This window comes from Physcomitrium patens, chromosome 2 (genome assembly GCF_059467195.1).
Source record: "Physcomitrium patens ecotype Gransden chromosome 2, ASM5946719v1, whole genome shotgun sequence".
Classification (NCBI taxonomy): Eukaryota; Viridiplantae; Streptophyta; class Bryopsida; order Funariales; family Funariaceae; genus Physcomitrium; species Physcomitrium patens.
In genome coordinates, this window is record NC_143411.1 from 11,006,462 (window position 1) to 11,031,064 (window position 24,603).

The following is a 24,603-nucleotide window of genomic DNA, read 5'->3' on the forward strand; positions in this document are numbered from 1 at the left end:
ATTTATTCTGGTCGCTGTTAGTATTGGCAGAGGTGGCACCATCATTGTGAACGATGTTAACGTTTTCTTCTACCAAGTGACCTCCAACTGAGCCTTCGCCCGAAATCTCTCAACCAAATCCACAAGCTGAGTCCCTTATCGTTCACGGCAACACAGACTTACTGCACCGTAATGTAACGAAGGAGAGCCAACTGATTAACCATTCTGCATCAAAGTCTCAAAGAAGCAAAAAAAAATCCTAGGGGCCAAGGGTCACGTAAGTACTCAGTACAGAGTAAAGCCACCGAGGGACTCAGAAGGCGAAAGACAGCTCAAGTTAATGACTTCGGCTACGAAATTCTTTTTAGTTTAATAATTATAAACATAACAAATCTGCAACATTACTTGGAATACGCCTCGTGTGGGAAATAAAAGCACAGGTCATGGTGACACCGTGAAAAGCTGTGAACATAACGACGAAGATTTAACACCTCAAGAAAGCAAAGGTTGTACAATTTAGATACTCATCAACACCTACCCATAAGGAAACAAAAGGGTTGGTTAAATCTCTTTGCGGTGGGTCGGAACACTCTACATGGCGTCACAGCGCCGCCAGCGACAAGAGGGCTGACATAACGGGGAGGGTACTGGAGCTGGAAGTCAGATTCTCGCCATGCACCTCGCACCAGTCAGGCAAAGCATTAACTGGTCAGGCAAAGGACAGCGAGGCTCATCACGCAAATCCCCAGATGCTACCACGCAGCACTGGAAGTTGGAAGTTGGTCCCGAGTCACTTTAAAACCACCACTTTCCACCACCCAAGGATTACAAAAAACAGCACTGACGAGGTTAACCGATTGAATCTCAACCATGCTGGATAGACTTGCCCAGAGTTTATCTCTATTGTGTCAAAAAGAAACAAAACTAAACAAACCAAATGAATGCAATTGAGTGAATAGTGGAGTCACTGTGAAGGAAAAACTTGAGTTCATGTGCATGGGTGCGTGAGAGTTGACTGATAAAACATAACTCTTGTGCTCCCCTTCTGCTGTGACAATGTGGGATCAAACAGCAGCCACAAATGCAAGCATGGCTGAGGGATTCGGATCCGAGCAATTGGAGGGTGATGTTGGAAGCAAGTCCTGCAACTAGTGATTATTGTCTCCAGTCGATCATGCACTGCTCAGACTTCGCCCACACTAATATATATATAAATATATATACGTTGGAGATGTGGGTTAAGAATTAAAAGGAACAAGATATTGTGTTAAGTTTGAAGCTTTTAAAATAGTGTTTATTCTGTAATACTTCTTGGAGTTCTGCATTTACAGAATTTGTGGGTGCTTCTGAAAAATGTAGATGTTTGTGTGCACATCATTTTTTTCTGGTCAAAGTCATTTTTAGAATGATATGGTCAAAAGATATTAAGGATAGTGTATTGATTTTTACCACCATTGACTTTTACGTCTCCTTGAATTTTATGTCCAATTGTCTTTTCATAAAATTCCGACTTGGTTTTGTCCGCTTCCACAAAATTGTATTTTATTCTTTTTATCTTTAACTTCTTTTTAGTTACCATTAAAGAAACACATCATACAAATTAATTATTATATAATTTTCCATCCAACATATATTAAATATATTCCATACTTAAGTTAGTAAATTTTAACATCATGGACTTGTTATTTGTTAGACATTTTCAAATACTTGTGGTTGATTTCAAAAAAACTTACATACCAATAAACATCAATTTTGAAGGCAAAATGGTTTTGGAAGGACAAAAGACCCAGTGAATACAAAATGAAAATGAAAATATTATATTGGTTCGCTTAGCACATTAGAAGAGGTGCCGCATTTTATTCAAAACAAGTGCAAGTAATAACATCTCAACATCCTTGTGAATATTGTTGTTACTGATAGAATCTCACAATAACCCAGTAAAATCAATTTAAAAATGAAATGAAATGAAAGAGAAGAAGAAGACTAAAAGAATTCGAATCACTCACAAAGGAAGAGAGAACAGAGAAGGATGTTGATCAAAGGTTTGTTCAACATCCACGAATCCTATCTTTGCACAATTAGATCAAAAGGTCTTGTCGACCTGCCATACATTGTTTAACGATCATAAAAAATGTACTTTCGAATTTTAACCTTTCCTCCCACTAAGTTAAATATATATATATATATATATACATACATTTTCTCTCTTTTCGTTTCCCCCAAAATGCAGACAGCACAAATCAACACAAGATGACTTAAGCCATCATCAAAGCCATCACATCATTCATATTGAGGTGGAGAAAGATTTGGACAGTCGAGATGATCATGCACGCAAGAGTGGTGCTGATGATTAGCCATGCTTTTGTCTTCTTCCACATTGCCTGCTCTGGTTAGGATTTGTTTTGTTGTTCCCTCTTCTCTCCTAGGTGTGAATGGCCCCACCCCACTTCGCTCATGTTGTCAAATGTGATGAGATACTGTTTCGTTTGCTAATAAAAATGAAGTTTGATTTCGGAAGTAGAGCTGTGAAAGATCTCTTTGGAGTCTCTGCATTTGAAGTGCAACGAATTCATTCAGAATCAAGCTCTGTAAGTGATGATCACCGTGGTTCGAGGACGGGCCGACGAGAGGAACAACCTGCGCGGTTATCCGACCACCTATCCCCTACTTGGAAGCAGACAATTCGGCTTGCTCCTGGGCCTGCAACAGCCGATCTGACAGTAATTTTCGATCCATTGGAAGGAGCCAGAATGGCCATCACTGCTTAGATTAGACCCACTAATTCGTATGATTCAACAGAGCGTCCAGGAATCCAAGTACTGCACTTTGTCACATGGCAGGACTGAATAAATAACATGTGTGTGATTTTTAGGCGAAAATGACCTGACGAGTGAACAAAACCCTCAATGATGTGAATAGTGTACATTACAACAGGCATCACCAACGGGATTCAAAGAATTAGAATTTGCAGCTTTCTGTTCACTGTAAATTTAAACACTGTATGTGGCCATCACGGTGTTGCAATATGCTAGAAGCAGAATTTCTCTCATTGGAATGGTCAAACAAGGCAGCCTTGTTTGCAGAGGATAGTCAGGGAAGGACAATTTTCCTGTAGCATAATGAGACATTTGCATGTCTAATTGGGATAGTTCAGACTTAGGAACTAAGTATTTCTGGCTTTCCTGCTTCCGTGAGGCACATATTTTCCAGGTGGCAAATATTGATGTGAGTCTTCCACATCAAGAGGCTTCTGCTACATGTCCAGACTTGACAAGACCATGCCAGATGCTAACATTCATACAGATCGATGACAGATGCTAGTGTGATAAGTTTTGCAAGACGACTCACATGATCATGTGGCCAGTTACCGGAAGCACCTCGTACATGTCGAGCCAAAAAGATCTGTTTCTTGGCACTGAAGCCTCAAAAGTACATTGGATTATGCATTGTAAGAGAAACCAGAAAGATATCCTGAGTGCCAAACCCCAACTTCACTACAACAAATCCCATGTGAAGATAAAATAAATAAAAGAAAAGACAATGAAGCTATAAATGATCAGAGATGTTATTTTTATAATCTGTTGATAATACAATAGAATACAAAAATAGTGCTTGATGGCACATGGATCAACTCCTTGTCTGAATAAACAACTGGTGGAGCGCCTGCCACACACTGGTGAGTGAAGCTCACTCTCAATGCCGCAGACAAAACCTTCCTCAGAACCCTCCTCTTTCTCGCCCTTCCTTCCTGAGTATGGTGAGGACTCCAACTAAGCCTTTACTTTCGACCAAGCCTAGAACAAAGAAAAATTAATGTAAAATATGTGCATATTTACAACACTCACAACGCCCTGGGCTAGTGTCAGTCTACATCTGAGACCCACTACAAGCAGTTCCTCTCAAATCTCGATCTCTATTCAGACCATCAAAAATACGCTGACCACACAGGCATTGTACCGAAGTGGCCGGATCAGAAGCATCAGGGCTGCAGGAAGTCGACTCCCCTCTCAGTTAACACCCATCATATGCACCAGTACAGTCCCTGTAAGGATACAAAATTTCTTGAACTGAATCACTCCATCCAAGCACCCCTCCAAACCCTTCGACCCCAACCAGCTCTCCGTCAGTTTCATCCACGACTCTCATTAAATTTTGATGTAGAGCTGCTTGAACCAAGCCGAGGTGCCTCCAAAAAGAGTGTATAAAGGAAATTGGAGAATCTTCAAGAAAGATGAATAGCCTGAAGACATCCCGGCGGAATTTTGCTCCAACTTCGTGTGACTGGCCGTGGCTAGATAAGCCCTGGCAGCTTTCTCCACCAAAGGATTCCTCATGTGCACATGACGAATGTCCGCAAGATTCTGGAAGGAGCTAAGCTGATTGTTCCGTTGATTGCTGCTTGCAGCAGGAAGCGAGCACGCAAAGACATCTCTAAGAGAGGTGTAGGAATGTGAGCTTGATGAATGAACCCTGGTCATATCCAGAAGCTCGGTATCTCTTCCACTGCGTCGATGGATTTGGCAGAAAACCTTCCAAAGGTGCGCCAAACTTTCTGTATTAAACTTCAGAAGTTTGATCATGGACGGTGTTTTGACAGATTGCTTTCCGCAAGCGAAATATTGATCCTGCAAGAAACATAAAGAAAGATATCTCAATACTAACCTTTTTAAAAGGAAATAAGTTCTCATCAAGACAATTACATGCAGAACCGACCTTACAGACAAATCCTCCCTCCTGGCTTCTTTCCTGATTTTGTTCAAGAAATGGACACCTTTACTTAGATTCACGATGGACACAGTTCCGAGACGCAATTCTTGAGGACTGAGCTCAACAAGTGATGGAAAATCTACTTACCGACGACAGATAAGCGAAAGCTCCAATGTCGCAGCTTCTTTGGCGCAGCGACTGACTGTTTTATCCAAACAGAAGAGTAGGATTCCGAGCTTCACTATACATAAAAAAAATAGCCGACGTAGCAGAATTTCTCCTCCAGTGATCAGAAAACTCCGTATTTCCTCGTTTTTTTTTTTTTTTTTTTTTTTTTTTTTTCATGAAACACAAATGAAGCACAAATGCACGGTTCTCCCTGGTCTGGCCACAAAATGATACAAAACAAACACTGTCCCCTGCCTCTATTCAAGTCGAAAGATGAGAAGTGTGAGACGTGTCAGGAGGAGGGCGGACACGAGCACCGAATCACAAGTGGTAAAGCAGGAGAGGAAGAGAAGGATCCATGACAGCGAGAAACCATCACCAGGCAGCGAAGTGCGAGAATGACCACGACGTAGTCGAGGCATATGTAGAACGCACGAGACGCATTCCCCCACCACACACACCCCCCCCCCCGGGTGCCATACCTCGATGACCCCGGGTATCACCCGTATACCCACCCGACGGAATCTTTCTGTCAGGCACTCCACGTGGGACATAGCAGTGGTTCCCCTCAGTAACTTGCAAATTTGCCTTCCGTTCCCCTAGATTCGCACGCAGGGGAACCTCGAAAGAGCCGGAATAGTAGACTCTCCTGGCCCCCGTTCCCCACAATCCATGCAAGTCTGTGCAGGACAAGTTTCACTTGGAATTCTAGTCACGGAATGTGCTCATAATTCGCTCGTTCCCATCCCACTTGGATGCCCGTTCTCTCCGCAACGTGGGCGTGCTTCTAATGAGAACTCAACGCCCCCGGTTCCCGACATTAAATTTCCATCCTCTCTATTGAACACTACCCTTTGGATTTTTCCTTTTTGCCTTCCCCCCCCTGGAATGAGTGCCTTGTGAGTGAGTGAGTGACTGACTGACTGACTAGACTTGCTTCTAGAGGTCTCCAATGGGCTGCAGGCATTGATATCCTCACCCACAAAAGCCTGCTACATCATTGAGGGAAAATTGCATACAAAAAGTGCTGAAGCAATAATTAAAATCCTAAATAAAAATTCCATCATTGTACCAGGAGCCTCTTGGGAGATGCCGCCAATGCATTTAAGAGAACGAAAACCCGGAGAGAACAGTAACACAACGTGAAATAGAAGTATAAAATTCTCAAAAAAGTTAAAAGTAACAAGCACATTTTCTTTTCCTTTCTACAGCCTTCATCCATACATATCCTTTTCTAATATTCGAAATTATTCAAATGACCAATATCACCTCAAGGTTCACTATATACAATGGGTGACATTTTAGAAATGCATGCAACAATCATTTCTTCCTTCATCAATTGGAGGTAAATGAACACTTGACAAGAAGAAACATGTGGAGAGGACGCCCACCCACACGAACCTTTTGATTCGGTGGGCAGCTAGGTGGGGCAGGGGGCAGGGGAGGGCAGAGGGCGGGGCAGCAGATGACGAAAATGCGGAGACGGTGCCCCTTGTAGGGTGAGGCTCCCCGAGGGGGGAGGAAGCCACCCCAGCCACACACCCACATGCCTGCCCCTTCAAGCTTGGTTGCCCCACCTGCCCCCTGCCCCCCCTGCCCCTCCCAATCCCTCGACCCCTGCTGTTGTCCTAATCAGCACGCATATGGCCAGCTCATCATCACCCACCAACTTGGTGATAGGATCGAAGCCAGCTGTGCACCACTCGGCCTGCCCTCGTGGCATTCCGTCTGTGTGCTGTATGCCATGTAGGAATTCCATGGACCTCGCGCACCAAAATCATGTCTAGTCAGCACGTCTCCCACCTCCACGTACTACATTATTCACGCCACTCCCAATGGATTTGGTTCAGATAATACAGGCAGGGCCCTGGGTCCACTCCCACCGCATTACAATATTATTTCAAATTTTAATATTATTATTAGTCGTATGATATTGTTTTGTCAGAAAAATCCTCAATTAACCTGCATTTGGGTTTGTACCTCAATTGCTCTTCGAACTGGATAACAGAGCAAACATCCCATGTGATTGCTTTAACCAAGTCATCTTTTATTTAGATGGGGATATTATTATAGAAAAAGAATAATAAAATTAAACTAAAATTAAAATTATTCTTTGAAAACTCTGAGTTTTAACATTATTATCCTCTTTTTTGAGCTTTGTACACCAATCTGACATCATGAATGAAATGAATATTTTTTAGTCAATTTGGCTATTTAAAAGCACTGACGAGGAGGACAAAAAATTACTACGAGATCAAGTATAAAAATATTGCAATGTAAATTTGATAAAATCCCTCAGCTATTTAAATTTTCATGCCCTGTTAGTTACTTGTAATTTAACTAACAAATTGGTCAACCTAAATAATGCTCAATGTTTACTGACTCTTTATTTCATTATCAAATGTGTTTATTAACTAGTTGCAAAAAAATTAGTATGAATACTCACCACTGAATTGTAACGTACATTCGGCAAACATAACAAGCTATTTACAAATAGCATCTACAAATAAAAAGGATTACAAAAAGAGCAATTGAAAAAATATCTGCAGCATTGGCATAATTTTACAAAAAAAATTAAAAAATACATTATACTGAGTGCAAGAAGAATATGCATTACCAGTGTAAGTTTATTGAAAAATACTGTCAAATTATTCTGTGACACTCTTCATTGTTATCACTGTTTAGACCAAGCAAGAGCATGAAAAAAAAAACCCCACCTGCCACCACCAAATAGCACCGCATGGACAGCAATGAGAAAAATCCTTAGCACTTAGTTCTTCCACACATGTCATTCTACTCACCTCCAGACTATACCAAATACTATATATATATATGTAACCATACTCTCCCACATTAGAACAAAAGAAAAAATTGGCAAGCTGGGTACTGGATTTGCACCAGCTGCACAAACCTTCAAAACTATTATCCTGAATTGTAGAAAATATATTTATTTAAATTGAATCCAATGTAATAAAGTGCACACACACACATACACACACACAAGGATCTTTCCTTCCCCATTACAGTGTAGCCTTATCTTGCCACATCCCCACAAGCACAGCCACGATGGCTGTTTGTGGAGGGGCTTTGCTAAAAGATGGACATGTATGTGGGTTCATGTTTTTTAAGGAAAGTGCTCATTGTGTAGGACCCTTCCATGGAAATAAAGGTGTTGTTGGCTATGAGCTTTTGTGGCTAGCAATTGGGCTCCGGGAGTGAGGGAAGAGGCTTTTTCTCATTGGGGTCTGTTGAGCATTCTGTATGTACAAAGGTGTACCAACTGTAAAAAGTGAAGAAAGAATGAATATTATAATAACAAATGGCTTGACCATTGTATATAACCCACACTATGTAATCACTCTTTTTCCCATTTGTGGCACTTTTGGGGGCTTTTGCAGTAAAACCTTAAACCTAGACTTCTCCCTTTGCTGTCACACTCATTTTCATTCACAACTCTTTAACATTACTGGAATTTGGAAATATTCTCAATGACTGTGGTGGCTATGTTGCATGGTTTGTGATTTTTGGGATTTTAAATCAGTGGAAATGAAATAATCTTGTGTGCTTCTTTGTCAAGCATGTTAATGGATATTTTTATTTATTTATTATTATTATTATTATTATTATTATTTTCTTCTTCTTCCACAAAGCATATTTTCTATGATATTATCATTATATTTTTGTACTAAATAATACAAAAATACTAACAATGATAAAGAGAATGTTGTGTATTAATAGATGGTTCATACTCTACATAAGTTGCACACTATTCAAATGAAGTCTTTTTTGAAGGATGCTCATGCCAAACATAATTGGATGTAACAATATATATATATATATATATATAATGTTTAGGTATTTAGAGATTTCAAGGAGATGTTGATTTGATTTGATTTAATTTATTTCATAAAAAAAGGAGGGTTGGTACGAGTTTTAGTAAATGTGGATGTTTCCACCTAAGTGCACTTCATTTTTAAGAGCAATAGACAATTCTATGTTTTGGATTCTTATATCCATTGCAGTATCTGTCAAGTCTCCTGTGGCACTTTAACATGCTGGTTTGTGTATGTAACATTTCATGTAAAGGTTTAAGAACAATTCATAGGGTTGCAAGAATCACTATCACAATTAAGAATTCATATGCAAAATTATTTGTATATATATATATATATATATACATACATATGAGGAAACAAATAAAAATAAAAATAAATAAAAAAAAAAAAACCTTTCATTTTCCTCTCATGCTTGAACCCCATTCGCATCTTTTACATATCCAGCATGAAATCCCAACCTATCAAATTGCAACCAAAGTCTTTGTATGCGACAACACATTTCCACACTGTCAATCTGACACGGACATATCTGGACATAGTCAGAGTTGTATTTCAACGAGGAGCTCTGCCAAAGTTAATAAAACACCACACTTGCTATAAACACAGTTTTCAGTACTTCTTGTCGAAGTATAATTTTTCATGGTGGAGCATCGCATAAGATCGACTCATTTAGAGGGTTCTACCATCACCCACGAAGCACAATTCTAAACTCCAATTGTAACCACACTCACGTTATGAAGGAACCCACAACATCTCTATGATGCACTCTTTATGCACAATAATCAAGTAGAAATCATTAAAGTAAAACCCTAACATAATCTGCAGTGTTACCTTTCATGCGGCATTTGTGATGTGCTGCAAGCTTTCCCCGACGCATGCCAGCGGATGTGGAAGAATGATTGTGCCATTGAGAATCGATCCAGCGTTTGAATCTCAGCGATGCGGAAGATTCGCTGGTGGTGAGCTTCGGCAATCTCCGCATGCGATCTTTTCGTTGAGGTTTTTTTTGGCACGATCGCTGTGAATGCAGCGGGGATCTTTTCTGCACGATGGCGCCTGGGAGGGAGCTTGCGAGCATGGCCGCGACCAGACCCATGTAGCTATAGCCTTTTGACGGATCTCAAGAATGAGCTGGAAGGCGAAGAGGATCATGCGCAGCGACCCGCACATTACAGGAGCTAACGGGCCGGACAATCGCAGCAGGACATGGTGGTGGAATCCGCTCCTGTGGCATCGGTGTTGTCTTCGATACTCCACGAAAAAGATGCGGCAAGGAAAGGTGTGTGAGTAGTCCATCCCCTCCGACTGTGGGGCCACGCATTGATGACGCCGCTCGTGTGAAGCACCTTACGATATTCCCCACGTGATGCGAGCCCTGCGTCATTGAGTCTTTTTGACTAGCCCCCTCTGTGGTCGCCTGGCGATGATGTTGTCTGTGCTTTGCGCTGGTGCCGACGAGTTCGGTGATTCCCCGGAGCAGATCCACGGTGCATCGCACAGGCGGAAGTGTCTAGATTTTGTTGCTAGCTGTGCAATGGATGCTCATTTGTGGGTTCGTGTGTTGACGTAGATGCCCGCTCAAGAGGGCGACACAAGTGTGAATGATCGGCAACCTTGTTGTTGTTGTTGTTGATGATGCGTCGTCGTCGTCGTTCGTTGTCTAGCTCCTTCGTCATGTCCTCGTCCTCGCCTTCACAAAATTCTTCCGAGGATGAATTACCGACCTCGAATTCCACTGCTCCTCCTAGTGCTGGACATTTTCTAAACTTCGATCGATGCTGATAACTGTCTCACCACGATACATCACCTTTCAACCCTCCATATACTTCTTGATTGGCACATTTTAGGGTTTGTTTGTCATGGCTCGTTTAAAGAGTTTGAAGGCCCTTGTAGCAAGAGAGTTGAGTAAGGATTAGGGTTGAGATTACATCAAGTTTTAAGAGTTTGTGGTGATTAGATAATTAAGTATAGAAATGAAATGTTTATCTTGGTTGCAAAAATCAAAAAATAACAAAAAAAAAATTAATAAGAATTCAAGTTAAATTCATGTCTTAATTGGCCTGTTATATTTATGTTTGTAAATCCTACTTGTGAAAAATCACAATAATAACCTCTTTTATTATAATATATTAATATTTAAGATTACACATTTAATAAAGTAGGAAAAAAATAGGATATTTTTTGGTGACAACCATCAAAAAGAATAATCCATCTTGCACATTATTAGGAGATTAACAAATACATTAAATATACTTAAATTAATAATATTGTACATTAAGAAAATAATGTGTGTGGTCAAACTTTAAAACATCATGTGGTCAATAGCTGTTACATGTAAAACACAAAAAATATAATAAAGTCGATAATAACTAAAGAAGATTCAAACAACTAGTGATAATTTCATAGATAAAAGTAGATATAAACACAGTGCTTAGATAAATTCAAGGTTCTATAAGAGCCTAATGACAACAATATCATTACAAAAGAATTTTTTTGTAGTTATAACAACAAACTTTTTTTGTAGTTATAATTTAAGAGTACTAAAAAAGAGTGAATAATTAGCACAAGAAATAATGACCATTATATTTATATATATATATATAATTTAAAAGACACCAACTCAATAAAATCTAATGTATGTATTTTATACATTTTAGAAATCTATCAACAAAATATTTGATAAAGATATAAAAATAAAAATAAAAAATTGATAATTGAAATTTGGTAGAAAGACCCTAGTTACTCTAATTTGATAAACGAAATAGGCTTACATTATGGTAAACAAAAAACAAGATATTCTAACAATATTTTAAAGAAAAATGAATAAAAAATCAGCTAAGACATCAAAAATAGAAGAAGTTTATCAATCAATTAAAGCACTTTGAGGTATATTTAAATACATATTTTTTAGAATTACTTTCTTTACTTAATTTAAAAGTTCTACTTATCTTAACTATTAATAAAAATCATTTAAAAATTAATCTATGTAAGAAAAAAAATACAAAAAAAGGGATAAAAATAAGACATAAAACAATAAAATAATAAATAAAAGAGACTATTAATTAATTTAGTGATATATATATATATATATATATATATATATATATAGTAAATTTTTAATTGTATACTACTCTAAAATTTAATGTCATATTTTTTTTTATTATCTTAACTAATTGTTGGAGATTCTACAAGCACCTTTAAGGTTCAGTATACCCATTAGAGGAAGCTAATTTCTATTGCATGACAAGTTTGTATTGATACTTTTGCTACAAGGAAATGTTATTTTCAACTGAGCACAAATCTTGAGCCATGTTCTAAAGAATGGTACCACCAAAAAATATTTTAATCTAACTACTCCCATTGTAGGAGGATTTTGTAAGCTTTTGTTGGGTGGCTATCTGTACAATTATTCTTTGCTTCAACACAAATGCAATTTATATAAATTAGATATCAAGCGATAACTTACTTTGCTTTGACTAAAAGCTCTCTATTTTGTAATTTCAATTTCTTTGCTAAGGATTTAAATCTATGGAGCAATTTAGAAGGACCATATATCATCACTATAAGGTGTTTGGAAGGTCAACACATCTATAATCATGTGTTGTAGTATTTAAAATTGATTCAAATTGCTAATATCAACTAAGTTAGATTCTTATCATCTTCAATCATTGAAGGACACATGGGTACGTCCAAGGTTCTCTAGCTCTTAGACAATTCCTTGGTTGTATTTGTGAATAAGCTAACCAAGCAAGATTAGAACCACACAACATTGATTATTGCTGCCAACCACAACTTGAATATGAGGCTTAATTTTGAAATAAGCTCAAGCAAAAGATGGATGGAAAGATTAAAGATTAGTCAAGGAATTTGGAGTATAAGTGTAGATGAATGGAAGGATGTCTATGTGATAAAAGAAGGATACTTTCCTAGTAAAAAAGATATATCAACTTAGCAATTTGTTTTAATAGAAATGTCTTTCATAAAAAATCAAATATGATTTTTTACATGAGATTTATATTTTTAAGTTAGCTAAAATACTAAATTAATTATAATGCTCAATTTTAATATTAAATAGCTAAACTTTTTTATTTTATTATAGTTATTTTTGAGGTTTATTTATTTATTTATTTATTTATTTCATAAGTATATATAAATTACATACTTATTGTAATTAAAAGCCTTATGAATTTTTTTTGTTATTTAAGTCCATTTGCATTAATTAAACTATGATTTTGTAATAAGATTAATCTTTATTAAAAATGCATCAATATTAAAGTTAAAAAGAATTGAATGTATTATTAAAAATATTATACTAATAGAGATGGACACAAGTAAAAACAAATCATAGTTATTTGTATCATATTAGATATATTGATAATTTATATATATATTTTATATTTTTTTATCTACTTAGAAGAATTTTATCACTCAAAATATATATGTATTATATTTATATCATCTATGCATATTGATATACCTACTATTTTATAAGATATTTTTTTAAAATAATGCAATTTAAATGTTTAATGTCTATAATTTTTTGTTTTAAGTTTTGAAATAATATGGTCACTTGGTAAATTATTAACTATTGATGCAAATTATTATCATTTCCAAATACTATTATTTTTGAAGATTTAGCATTTTTGGTGACATTAGATCTTTTTGCACAAAGTTTTATAAAATATATATTATTATTAACATAAGCACTTTAAGTTCTCTTTCTATTTTGTATTTGACACCACAATTTGGAGTTTAAAGATGGTAAGGACAAATGTTATGTGGTTTCTTATTCAATGAAAATGTTATATGTTCCAAGTATGTGAGTCTATAGATTTTTTTGCTTTAAGATTAAAAGACACATTTAGATATGCTCGTGAAATTATATAAAATCCTATGAAAGGTCATTAGTATATATTGTAATAAGATTGTTATCAATAAGAATTTTCTATTAATCTTTTTACATTATAACCTAATATATATTTTGATGTTGTATAAAAACTTATATTAATAAATTAGCATTGCATAGAGTTTTTTGATGGCTTTAGATTATTGTTATTAATAATAATAATAAATACCTTTAGATTATACTATATTAGATTATTTAAAATAGATTATCTTTTTAAATTCAATGTTTTGTGGTCTATCCATAATCATTTGTAAAGAAGAAATTAGGATCAATTCAAGCAATTTTTGGTATACAATGTTAGTTGATACATTCTGAAAATATTTAGCTAAACCCTCACATCAAAGACATAAAACTTTTAATATAAAAATAGTTATTTAAGATCAAAAAATCTTTACTTTTTAAATGATATCATAAACAATGTAATTCTTATTCAGAATTTTATGCAATATGTGAAGATATGACTACATTTTTTCTTTCAAATTATCTTTAAAAAATACTTTCTTAGAACATTTTTATTATGTTCATGGTAAATATAAAAAGAGGTATCTGATTTACAAAGTTAATTAAAGTAATTAATTTCTAAGATTAATGAATAAGTTTTGAAAATATTTTATTTACAAAGTACCTTCTTTTTATACCTTCTTTCTCATTTTTCTCCTTCTATTTCTTCTAAGATTTTTATCTTTATCAACTGATGCTAATCAATTGTAATACATGTTTAGACTGGATTTTGATTTCTTTTATTTAATCAACTCTTATTTTTCTTTTATTAAATCTAACTTATAAGAGAAATTATCAAAACCTTTTTAGAATTGTCTTATAGTTTTATTTTATTTTATTTTTATTTCTGAAATTACAATGATTTTTTTTAAATGATTTAGGTAAAGAAATTATAAATAAGTATTATTATGCATAAAAATCACTAATTGTGGTTATAGTCTTATACAAAAATAGAGTATTTCGTGCTCAAATTAAAGTAATCCATCCTTCTATTCTCAAAAGATATAATAAGGGACTGAATTTTATTAGATCAAGTTATGGAAGAAGGTAATATTAAAAAGAAAAAAGAAAAAAGAAAAAAAAAATAGAAAACATATAACAATTATTTGATTTTTGTGGCCCAAGGATATTTTAATATATTTTTGATGTTAAATTTTTAAAAAAATTATTGATATTAGTCACAATTTTTTCACACTCTTAAACAATACAAGTCATTCTTTACAAATAATGATATTGATCAACTAGAACCTATGTATGAAATTGATTTGGTTATTACTTTCATAAACTATATTCTAATCAAACATCAACTAGACCTCAGAAATCCTTTTATTTCAAACAAAATTCTTGATAAGAGTCTAATATCTATTTTCAATATAACAAAGTAGTTATGACCCCTCATCTACAGAGCATACGAATAAACAATGTAGATTCAAATAACATGCTTTATTAAGTGACAAATAATAACCAGACAGAGTAGTCCACACAATAAGCTTCGTACTATTAGAATATGTTGGAATATAGTGAATTCTAGTACTAAAGAAAACACAAAAAATAAAAACCCACGAAAAAAACGCTTCCAAATGAAAACATAAAAATTTGGTAATAATACATGCACTGAAATCAGATTGATTTGCTCTACGAAAGGTTTCCAAATTATCCAGAATACCGGTCCTCCCTGTGCTCAGATCTCACCAAACAACAGATTAATGACCTGTAATAGTTTTTTCTGCACTCTCTTATACTTCTCCTTCAATAGTAAAGAGAGAAATTCCTTCTGATTCGAAAAACATAAATATAAAAAACATCACAGGTAGGCATGCTAACCGCAAAAAAATGAACTGATAAGTGGGCGATGATTTCTGGAAGATGAGCTCGATTGGACTCACGATCTTCTTTTAAGGCTGCGAGAGAGACACACACACAAACACATATTAAATTCCTTTTAAAGTTAAGGCAATGAAATGGACACAAGGGATTGCAATATTCAAGCTGATATGAACTCATCTTCAGAACGTACCCAAGAATCAAAAGGAGATGCGAATTCCATCAGCAAAACAATACGAAGGGTCATCACTAGGGTTTGCAATCACATGAGAAGGGATCCGTTTAGCTGCAGTTTCATCCTTTCGGGCACCGCCTCCTTAAACCATCACATTGCGTTCCTGGTATTTCACAAACTTGGTCTTCTTCTTCGACTTCGACATTCTGTTCTTCAATGTTCATTTCTGTCCTACCACACGAAGTAATTTGCAGTCAATTCACAGAGAGCTAGTGCCGCAGACCACAGACTTCAAACCTGCTTGCAATGAAACTTTTAACATACAGGACGACTCCATCTCATTGAATCCAGTTTTTCCAACCTCTACCAAAAAAATCATTGTTGATTTTCGAATCAGTGCTTTCTTACGATCACGGGGGGAAACTACAAAAATCACTCTTGAAAATGCAGAATCAATCCAGGTATAGACAGAAAGACCTCAGCTCGACGTGGTACCGCAAAACCAACCCTCACCATTGCTGTCCGTGCAACAGCCGATTCTCAACATCAACACGAACTGCTGCGAAGATTAGATTGCGATCCTCTCAATCTCACAAGGAATTCCTCAATCGGGATTTGCCAGACAAGCATTGTGCGTTCTTTTAGGCCAGTACTGCCTCGATCAACAGCATCTTTCATTCATTGCTCGGAGGCTCCGGAAACTCACCTCACATCTTCAGAATCGTCATTGTTTGGATTTCTGATTGCGATGAGTCGGTCGATCACGCTGCTGAGAATTGGAAAATGGAGTGAGGATCTTCGATCAATTGCTGCAGAAAACGTGGGCCTCCGACAGCAGAATTAGGGCAAATGGGCACAACTTTCCATGCAAGATTGCGATTTCACAAATGGGGTTTGAATTGTGATGATAATTGGTTCAAATATTTACTTCTTTATAATACAGATTAAGAGCATTTTGAATTCTTTGGTTTAGTAAATAAGTAGATGGAAGAAATGGGAAAAGGAGAAAAAAGATTGCTGTGGTTCTAAATAGTGCATATATATATATATATATATATATATATATGTATTTGTTTATTTTTTTATAATGTTTCTAGTTTCCTTTCATCTGTGGGAAATGTTTAGTTGAGGTGTGCTTTTATTTTGGAAGTTGAAAGATTAAATCTAGTGAGAGATGATGCCAATAAAAAAAGAAGAAGATAGAAGAGAATTTTAGATGGGAATTCAAAAAGAATAATAATTATAATACTACTAGTCAACATAAGAGGCGAATGCTTTGCTTTAATAGGAACATAGAAAACCAAGTTACTGATGTGTAATAATAACCAAGAATTACACTAACACCTTTTATTATTAATACACAAAGTTAAATAAAATGATAAATTCAAATTAAACAAATGTTCAAAAAACATATATAATAAAATTAAACTTACATATACAAGTTAAGTAGACTTATTATATAGACTAACACATTCCACTACTTTTCAAACTATATATATATAAAACTTATTGATTAATACATTATTATTTAAAATATATTTTTGGATTTTTTTATTAAACAAAAAATTGTTTATTTTTATTATTCAAAATTATAAATTTTTATATCAAATTACATAAATGTATTTTATATAATTCTTTGAAATATATATATATATATATATATATATATATATCTTGGTAAAATAGTATTGTAGGTTAATTTTAATTTTTTTCTTAAACAAATTTGGATTTGTACATTTTAAGGAGCATAATATTTAGAAAGATGTATTTTAGATGCTTTTTTTTATCCATGAAGTAATTGATAACAATCACAGTATGGATAGCCAACTTAGATAAAGAAAATCATATTAACAACACTTAAAAATAATATTTAATGACAGAATAATAACAAAGTATCTTCTTTATTAAAGGATATTTTAAAATATGTCATAAAAAATTAGTAAAAAAATTTAGTTAAAATTGTACATGTTTTATTTTGTTTGATAAGGATAAATAAACATAATAGTAACATATAACTTTGACGTATAAAGTAATGATGATGATGATAATGTTAAGATATATATATATATATATATATATATAGATTGGTGATCTTTACTTTGCCATAAGAAAAAAGAAATATTGTAAAAACCAAAAGACTTCAAATTATTTACAAATTATGAACTTTGGTTTTAATTCATATGCAAACTTGCTTGCCAGTTGTTATGTATCTATTTTAAATTCTAAAAAACATTTATACCTAACTACGTAAGAAATAGAGAATTATTTTTGGTAGTAGTAAATTATTCCTCTCTATTCAGCACAAAATTTCACCTAGTTGAGTCATTTGATATATTTGTAATTTGACAAATGATTTATTAATTTGAATTAAAAAAGATTAGAATATTTGTTGAACTTAAGTTTAATATTTTAATCTTAAAATCACTATTAATATTCTTCGAAGGTTGTGACTTAGTCCATTAACTTAAATAAAGCATTAAATAATAATAAATCAAAACGTGTGTTGACAAGGCAACAACAAAGGATCTTTTTTACACAAAGAACAAAATAAGTAATTATGTATTTCTATTTTTCTAAAAAACCATGAATTAAATTGACACGTTACTACTTTAATATGCAAAACACATAGCCTCGGATCTATATTGTGCGTGAAAATAAAATTTGATCAATCATAGTATATAATTTCTGAGGGTTGGCACCCAGATTTTTTTATTTCATTTTATTTTATTTTTCCTGTTTATCATTAAGTGGGAAGAAATGGCACATTCAACTCTTTCAGTTTGACTTCAACTCCAGGAGCAATAAAATTATTTACTGGTTCAGGAGTTTTTTTTAATAAAATTATTATATTTTAAAACTTGAACCATATGGTCATCCAATTAAAAGGGTTGTTTGTTGGAAGTACAATAGTATCTTTTCTACATTGCTCCCGTCAATTATCCCTTCATGCAATCCTCCGTTCTCTGTTAACCAAACAGTACAGAACCATGTGATTGGAATCTTCGACCCACAAAGTAATTTAATAACGTCTTCAAATGATAAAAAAACATTTCCTTGTTGCCATCGTATATTCATATACTCAGTGATAAAAATACTACTAAACAACAACAACAAAGAAAGAGAGAGGAAATGGTAAAATTCGAATATTGAAAATGAATACACACACTCCAAGTTTTCTTATTCTGCTATTTTATTATTATTATTATTATCATTTTTAAAACAAATACTTGTACTTAATTGAAGTGATTAATATTGTGCGCTTTGAAAGGCAACAAATCGTGGGTCAACAGGCGTTGAGACATCGTCGAGGAGCAACGACGGAAAGTGGACGGAGAGGGGACGGAAATCGAACATCGTTCGAATACGGATGTACTACGGTGGACGAGATAAGGATGACTCGTGGATGGAAGACGTAGGATGAACAAAGACCCACTGGAAAAAGGACAGAGAAGGACAGAAAAAGGCAGACATCTTCTGCAAAGACGAGGGGGGGGGGAGAGGGGATTGCAGCCAATCCCTGCCCTCTGGGAGGCGCTTACGTCATCACAAGGAACCAGACGACACCACGTGGCGAAAGCGACAGCACCTGCTGAGACCGCCCACCTCACGGCTGCTGTCACCCCCTCGTCCTGGTTCCCGCCCTCTGGACGCCGCGCCGCTGCCCGACCCTGCCCTGCCCAGACCTGCCCGAAGAACGGCTTCATGGCGAAATGGGTGTTGGCTATGGTGGAAGAAGGCGCTGCAGCGTCGTCACGGAGATCTCACAGTCGGCGCGGGAGGCAGAGACCCAGACACACAGAGTGTGTGAGTGAGTGAGGTGAGGAGATGGATATGGAGATGGGGTAGTGAGTGGGATTATTACCTCAGTCACTAATTCCGTGCGTTGACTGAACGATGATGAAATGCTTCGGGGAGAAGCTTTTTCGCCACCGTGGTTGGTTGGTGCGTGGCGTTGCAGGGTCGCGACAAAGGCGTCGCCAAAGGGCTATTATTCTTCTTCTGTCCGAGTGGATGTGGATGTGATATTGCAGGGTGTGGCCGCCTTACGCGTGAGTGGGGAGTGGGATTGGGGGGGGGGGGGAGGGGGAGGGGGACTGGAGACTGGGGTGCGCAACGAATTCAGACTGAGGTGAGGGCAGGGAACCTCACACGCGCGCATCTTTTTTCTGGGTTGATTCGTTATTTATTAATTTAATGTAATTCGATTTGTTCTGTTTCGCTGATTTCGCTGGCGCGCTTTTAGTGCGGAATGGCGTCGACGTTGGGTCGGGTGCTGGTGGGGCCTGTCGGTTGCGTTGAGTCCCGATTTCCGGTTTTTCGGGTTCCGTTTTGTTCGGAGAGGGTGGGGCGAGGGTTTCTTTAAGGTGATGTGCACTTGGGGTGGCGCTTTTGTGACATCGAATCTGTGGCGGTGTGACGTCTGTGTTAGGTGTGCGCATCTAGCCTGCGTGGTGGGTGTAGAAGAGCGTGATATAGGTGGGTTAGGGAGAGGAAAGAGAAATGGTGACTTAGGACATGACGAGCTTGGTTGTGTGTTGGAAAGCTTTGGGTGGTGATGGTCGAGGGCTGTTGAGCTTGGCTGAGGTGGCCGCTCCGTTTAGGGGAATGAAGAGAGTGGGAACCGTTTGGAAGGCTCTGTTGGTGTTGGAAAGATTATTCTAGCTAATGATAATGTCAGCACCAAAAACATTCGAATGTACCTGAAACTTGTTGCGGGTGTGGATTTACTTCCATTATTTGTATGTAGGATTTTGTGTTTGTTCAGGAGGATGTTGAATCTTGCTGCTCTTCCTTGGCAGGTGTTTATTTACATCAGCTGTCTAGTTATTAACGAGGACATAGGTAAAGATTGTGAGACCCACAAGAGTTCTCTACTTGCGTAGCTTTAGAGGTTTGAAAATATAGAATAATGGGCGACAATAGTCCAAGGACGGATACATCGACTGACATCGAAGGCGATGCTAAGGTATGCGCCTCTGAGAACAGAGAAGATGCACGCTTCTTAGAGTTACAAACATCTTACGCTGAAATTTGGTGTGACTGATTTAGCACATGCCAATCCATGCTTTTGGTATTCTGCTGTGTGAACAATTTCGAGATTGTCGGTGATATTTTTGTGAGGGCATCTTAACAGATTTGTGGACTTCTTGCAGTTCGAAGATGGACACCACACAATCACGGGAGGCTCTAATACTTCTGATCACGAAGCGGGCAATAAGAATGGCGATTCTAAGGTGCGTATCTTAGGTTGCTTTATTTTCAGAGCAATGGAATGTGTAACGTCGGTTGATAATGTTTTGAGTCGTGGGTTTCTTTTTCGATGGAAAAAAATCACATAAAGAAGCCGTCATAATTTTGGTATTTGACTCCTTTCCGAAGCTCATCTACTTGCGGTGGAACCTTTGTGTGGTACAGGCTCTCAGGCGTCTAGCGCAAAATCGCGAAGCAGCCCGAAAAAGCAGGCTCCGGAAAAAGGTAAGTGATGTCGTTGATGCAGAAATGTACTACTGATTAGCTTGGTGGGTACATATCTATCGTAGTTATATGTTTGAAGCGTACTGGAAATTACAAATGCTGGTATTCGTTTCAGGCCTATGTACAGCAGCTGGAATCCAGTCGTATAAAGTTGAATCAGCTCGAGCTGGAACTCCAAAGAGCTCGACAGCAGGTTTTTTCCCTTCACATCACTCATGTCTGGCCAGTTACACCAGGTTTCTGTATGTCTTAGCGGCTAACGTTCAAATGTCTATCCTTGAAGGACACTGCTTTTCTATTTTGATGCAATTGTAAACCTGTTGCGCATTACAAGACGGAAGGACAATTCGTAATCGGAGTTTTGATTGGTGAAGCAAAACTTGCAGCTTTAGTAGTTTTTGTGACAATTAGTACTTTCTAGCTTCTCAACTTACGGAGTACATAGTTCGAAGGCGTGAATGCCTTCATGTCGCTTTGAATGTGCAGATTGACTTTTATTTTTATTTCCAAGCGATGAAAAGAGAATGAATTGCTGTCCTCTTCTCTTGAAATTCATTTTTATTGCTTTTAAGATATTTCGATCTTTTAATAAGTCCATAAATTCTTTTCTTGACTCTATTTAAGCACATCAATCCGTTCGCGTACATTTCCACTTCAGGGTTCAAAGGGATAAAGAACGGCATTTCTTCTTGGTCAAAATTTTGTTTCATGGTCTTTTAGTTCTGCAAAAATCTAAACCCAATACACAGAATTCGCCTCTGTATTTTGCAAAGGAGTAATATTTTGTTCCTCTGAATCTGAGTAAGTTAAATTTATGGCTTCCTTAGCAGGGTTTATATTTGGGACCTTCTTCCTACAGCGGCGATCACAATGCTCATTCTGGTGGAGGTTCTGGGGGCACAAACGCAAACCTTTTAGGTCTTTCAAAGCACATGCTTTCTGAAGGTGTTCGACGATGCTTAGGAGAGTCATAAAGTAGGCTTAGTTTTAATGAAAATTCAGAAGTATCATGCAGAGTCTAATTTAAGAAATGCGTTATTTTTCTCATGTTCGCAATACATGAACCAACTTCACTTCTTACTTTCATGTGGTTAGGTTCTTATTCACCTTTTATTTGAGGTTATCTATTTGGTTTCTGATCTGTAATGACCTGGGTCTACAGGAGCTGCGGCGTTCGATATGGAGTACGGAAGGTGGGTTGAAGAGCAGCATCGGCAGATGAGTGAGCTCCGTGCTGCTTTGCAAGCGCAAGTCGCTGATACTGATCTACGAGTACTTGTGGACAGGGGTATGATCCACTATGACGACATTTTCCGACTCAAGGCTGTCGCTGCAAAGGTTGACGTGTTCCATCTTTTCTCCGGCGTGTGGAAGACTCCTGTTGAGCGATGCTTCATGTGGATAGGTGGCTTTCGTCCTTCTGAGTTACTGAAGGTGCTTTTAATCTACCGATTCTGGTGAAAGATGTTGGAATGGAGGCAGCTGAAATCCAGTGCTGATTGTATGATGTAATTTGAAGCAGGTTTCTCGCTGACGAATTGTTTAGTCTCAAGTTTGTTCATGCCGATTAACTCGGTTTGAGGTGTTTTGTTTGCTGATGCAGACATTAACACCACAAATAGAGCCTTTGACTAAGCAGCAGTTATTAAACATCTGCAATTTGCAGCAATCTTCCCTCCAAGCCGAAGAAGCCCTTTCTCAAGGGCTGGAAGCACTTCAGCTGTCACTTTCTGATACACTCTCTGGTGGTTCACTGGGCTCGTCGTCAAATGTATCTAATTACATGGATCAGATGGCTGGTGCTATGACTAAACTTGGGACATACGAAGCTTTTGTGCACCGGGTACGCCTTCTTTTAATGTTGCTGTCAGAACTCTCTTTTGTACTGCCCTCTGTTGAAAGCGCCGTAATATCTTGCCTCATCCATATGCTTGCCTATCAGTAAAAATTAAAAATGGTGGCTGTAACAGGCTGATAACTTACGACAACAGACGCTACAGCAAATGCACCGAATATTAACCACTCGCCAAGCAGCCCGAGGGCTCCTTGCAATGGGCGACTACTTTGCTCGTCTTCGTGCTCTGAGCTCTTTGTGGTTGGCTCGGCCTCGTGAATTAGACTAATATTATTGCACCAGACAGCGAAGAAGTCCTTGACGCACACATGACAGCCACAGCTGTGAACAATCCTGATAAGCTACCCAGATTTTATCGCACATAATGTCTGCGTGGTTTCATCTCAGACAAGCTCCAATGATGAAGGGTTGTGAGGGTGGACGTGCATTGCAACAAGGGCCAGGGGTGACATGTATTCGGTTGCATTATTCTACATCAGGGCAATTTAAAGGAAGAAAGAGGAAGGGAGAGCCATAAGATGCATGGGTAGTCCTTATCTGACTGGTGCAAGCACATAACAGATTCCATCAAATGATTGGCTCGCCGTTTGCATGGATTCTTTCCAGAAGTCAAGAATGCCACTTCTGGATCATTATGCCATCTATGTATGCGCTGCATGTGTTAGGCAGTATTCTTCTTCCGCATCTGACTGGCGATTACTGGCGCACTGAGATGATGTTCATGCTCTTTTAGCTTAGACGCAGTTGCACACAAACAACTCTGCGCTCTTAAGTTCTCTATGCATTTGAAACATGCGTATGCTGCACACATTTCTGCAGTCCTGGAATTGAACTGAAGTTTGAGCCAACCAAATGCTTTTTGAAAGCAGGCTTGAAGTACTTAGCGGTTTTTAACAGAAGAATGTACCAACTAACTTCACACCACCACTTAATTATATTGGATTACGACTTTTTCATTTCACGCCCTACATCTTGTGCGCCTTGCAATCCAATCTTCACAACAATCAAACTTACTCATAATACCGCAATAAAGACGGTCCGATCAGCCAAAGGTGCCTAAGGCGCCGCAAGTAGCGCCTAGATTTGGTGCTTGATCAGGAGGCTTCCTTACTGTAATACCACACATAAAACCTCTGACAATCGACTTGATAGATCCTTGTTCTTCATTGTCCCTCTCACGACAAGAGGTATGACCGTGCACAGCAGCCCAAAAATTGGCACAATATGAATAGAAGAGCCTAATTAAAAATTTATAGTAGAAAAACATAAATAAATGATAGGCAAGTAGTAAAATCTATTAGTGTTAGAACTACCTTTTATGAAATGTTTTCTATTTACTTTGTAGAGCCATAACTAAGGTAGATTAGAAAATAAGGTAGATTAGAAAAATAAAGAATATAGGCATATGTAGCAAGGAGTTAGGAATTGATTTTAGCAAAAATTACCTCAAGAAGACAAGAATTGATACTCGGAGAGAACCGATTACCAACCAAGATTGAAAACAGATCCTAAGGTGCAAAACCAAGCACTTATGGCAACTCCAAGGATTCTTTTGTAAATCAAAGAAAGAAACTTGAGAGGAGACTTGAGGAGAGATTTTTGAGTATTGGTTTCATATCATTTGGATTAATATTGAGATTTTGAGGGATTTTCAAAGGTAATAATGTACTTCATGGAT

General features: G+C 37.0%; 1 protein-coding gene and 2 long non-coding RNA genes across 19 annotated transcripts; 1 reads left to right on the forward strand and 2 right to left on the reverse strand.

Moving 5' to 3' along the window:
* Positions 1-3,532: 3,532 nt before the first annotated feature.
* Positions 3,533-5,239, reverse strand: LOC149989735 (uncharacterized). Its single transcript, XR_016500056.1, has 2 exons — positions 4,834-5,239; positions 3,533-4,604 (listed from the first exon to the last, which is right to left on the reverse strand). It is a non-coding gene; the product is annotated as an uncharacterized LOC149989735 (long non-coding RNA).
* A 9,781-nt stretch (positions 5,240-15,020) lies between these two features.
* Positions 15,021-16,796, reverse strand: LOC149989736 (uncharacterized). Of its 5 annotated transcripts, none has more exons than XR_016500059.1 (3): positions 16,302-16,796; positions 15,614-15,826; positions 15,021-15,497 (listed from the first exon to the last, which is right to left on the reverse strand). It is a non-coding gene; the product is annotated as an uncharacterized LOC149989736 (long non-coding RNA). The 5 variants fall into 5 exon arrangements; XR_016500058.1 differs by having other exon boundaries at positions 15,614-15,821; positions 16,302-16,651; XR_016500060.1 differs by having other exon boundaries at positions 15,687-15,821; positions 16,302-16,645.
* A 2,821-nt stretch (positions 16,797-19,617) lies between these two features.
* On the forward strand, positions 19,618-23,886 carry LOC112293095 (transcription factor TGA2.2). 13 transcript variants are annotated; one of them, XM_024542202.2, is made up of 9 exons: positions 19,618-19,724; positions 20,395-20,561; positions 20,749-20,829; positions 21,011-21,070; positions 21,186-21,263; positions 21,898-22,015; positions 22,233-22,504; positions 22,674-22,913; positions 23,041-23,886. In XM_024542202.2, exons 2-9 carry the CDS (start codon positions 20,505-20,507, stop codon positions 23,191-23,193), a joined length of 1,059 nt encoding a protein of 352 aa, XP_024397970.1. In that variant the 5' UTR covers positions 19,618-19,724; positions 20,395-20,504; the 3' UTR covers positions 23,194-23,886. The 13 variants fall into 13 exon arrangements, with proteins under 13 accessions (XP_024397970.1, XP_090102365.1, XP_090102367.1 ...); XM_090246239.1 differs by having other exon boundaries at positions 21,898-21,988; XM_090246241.1 differs by having other exon boundaries at positions 21,901-21,988.
* The last annotated feature ends 717 nt before the right edge of the window (positions 23,887-24,603 follow it).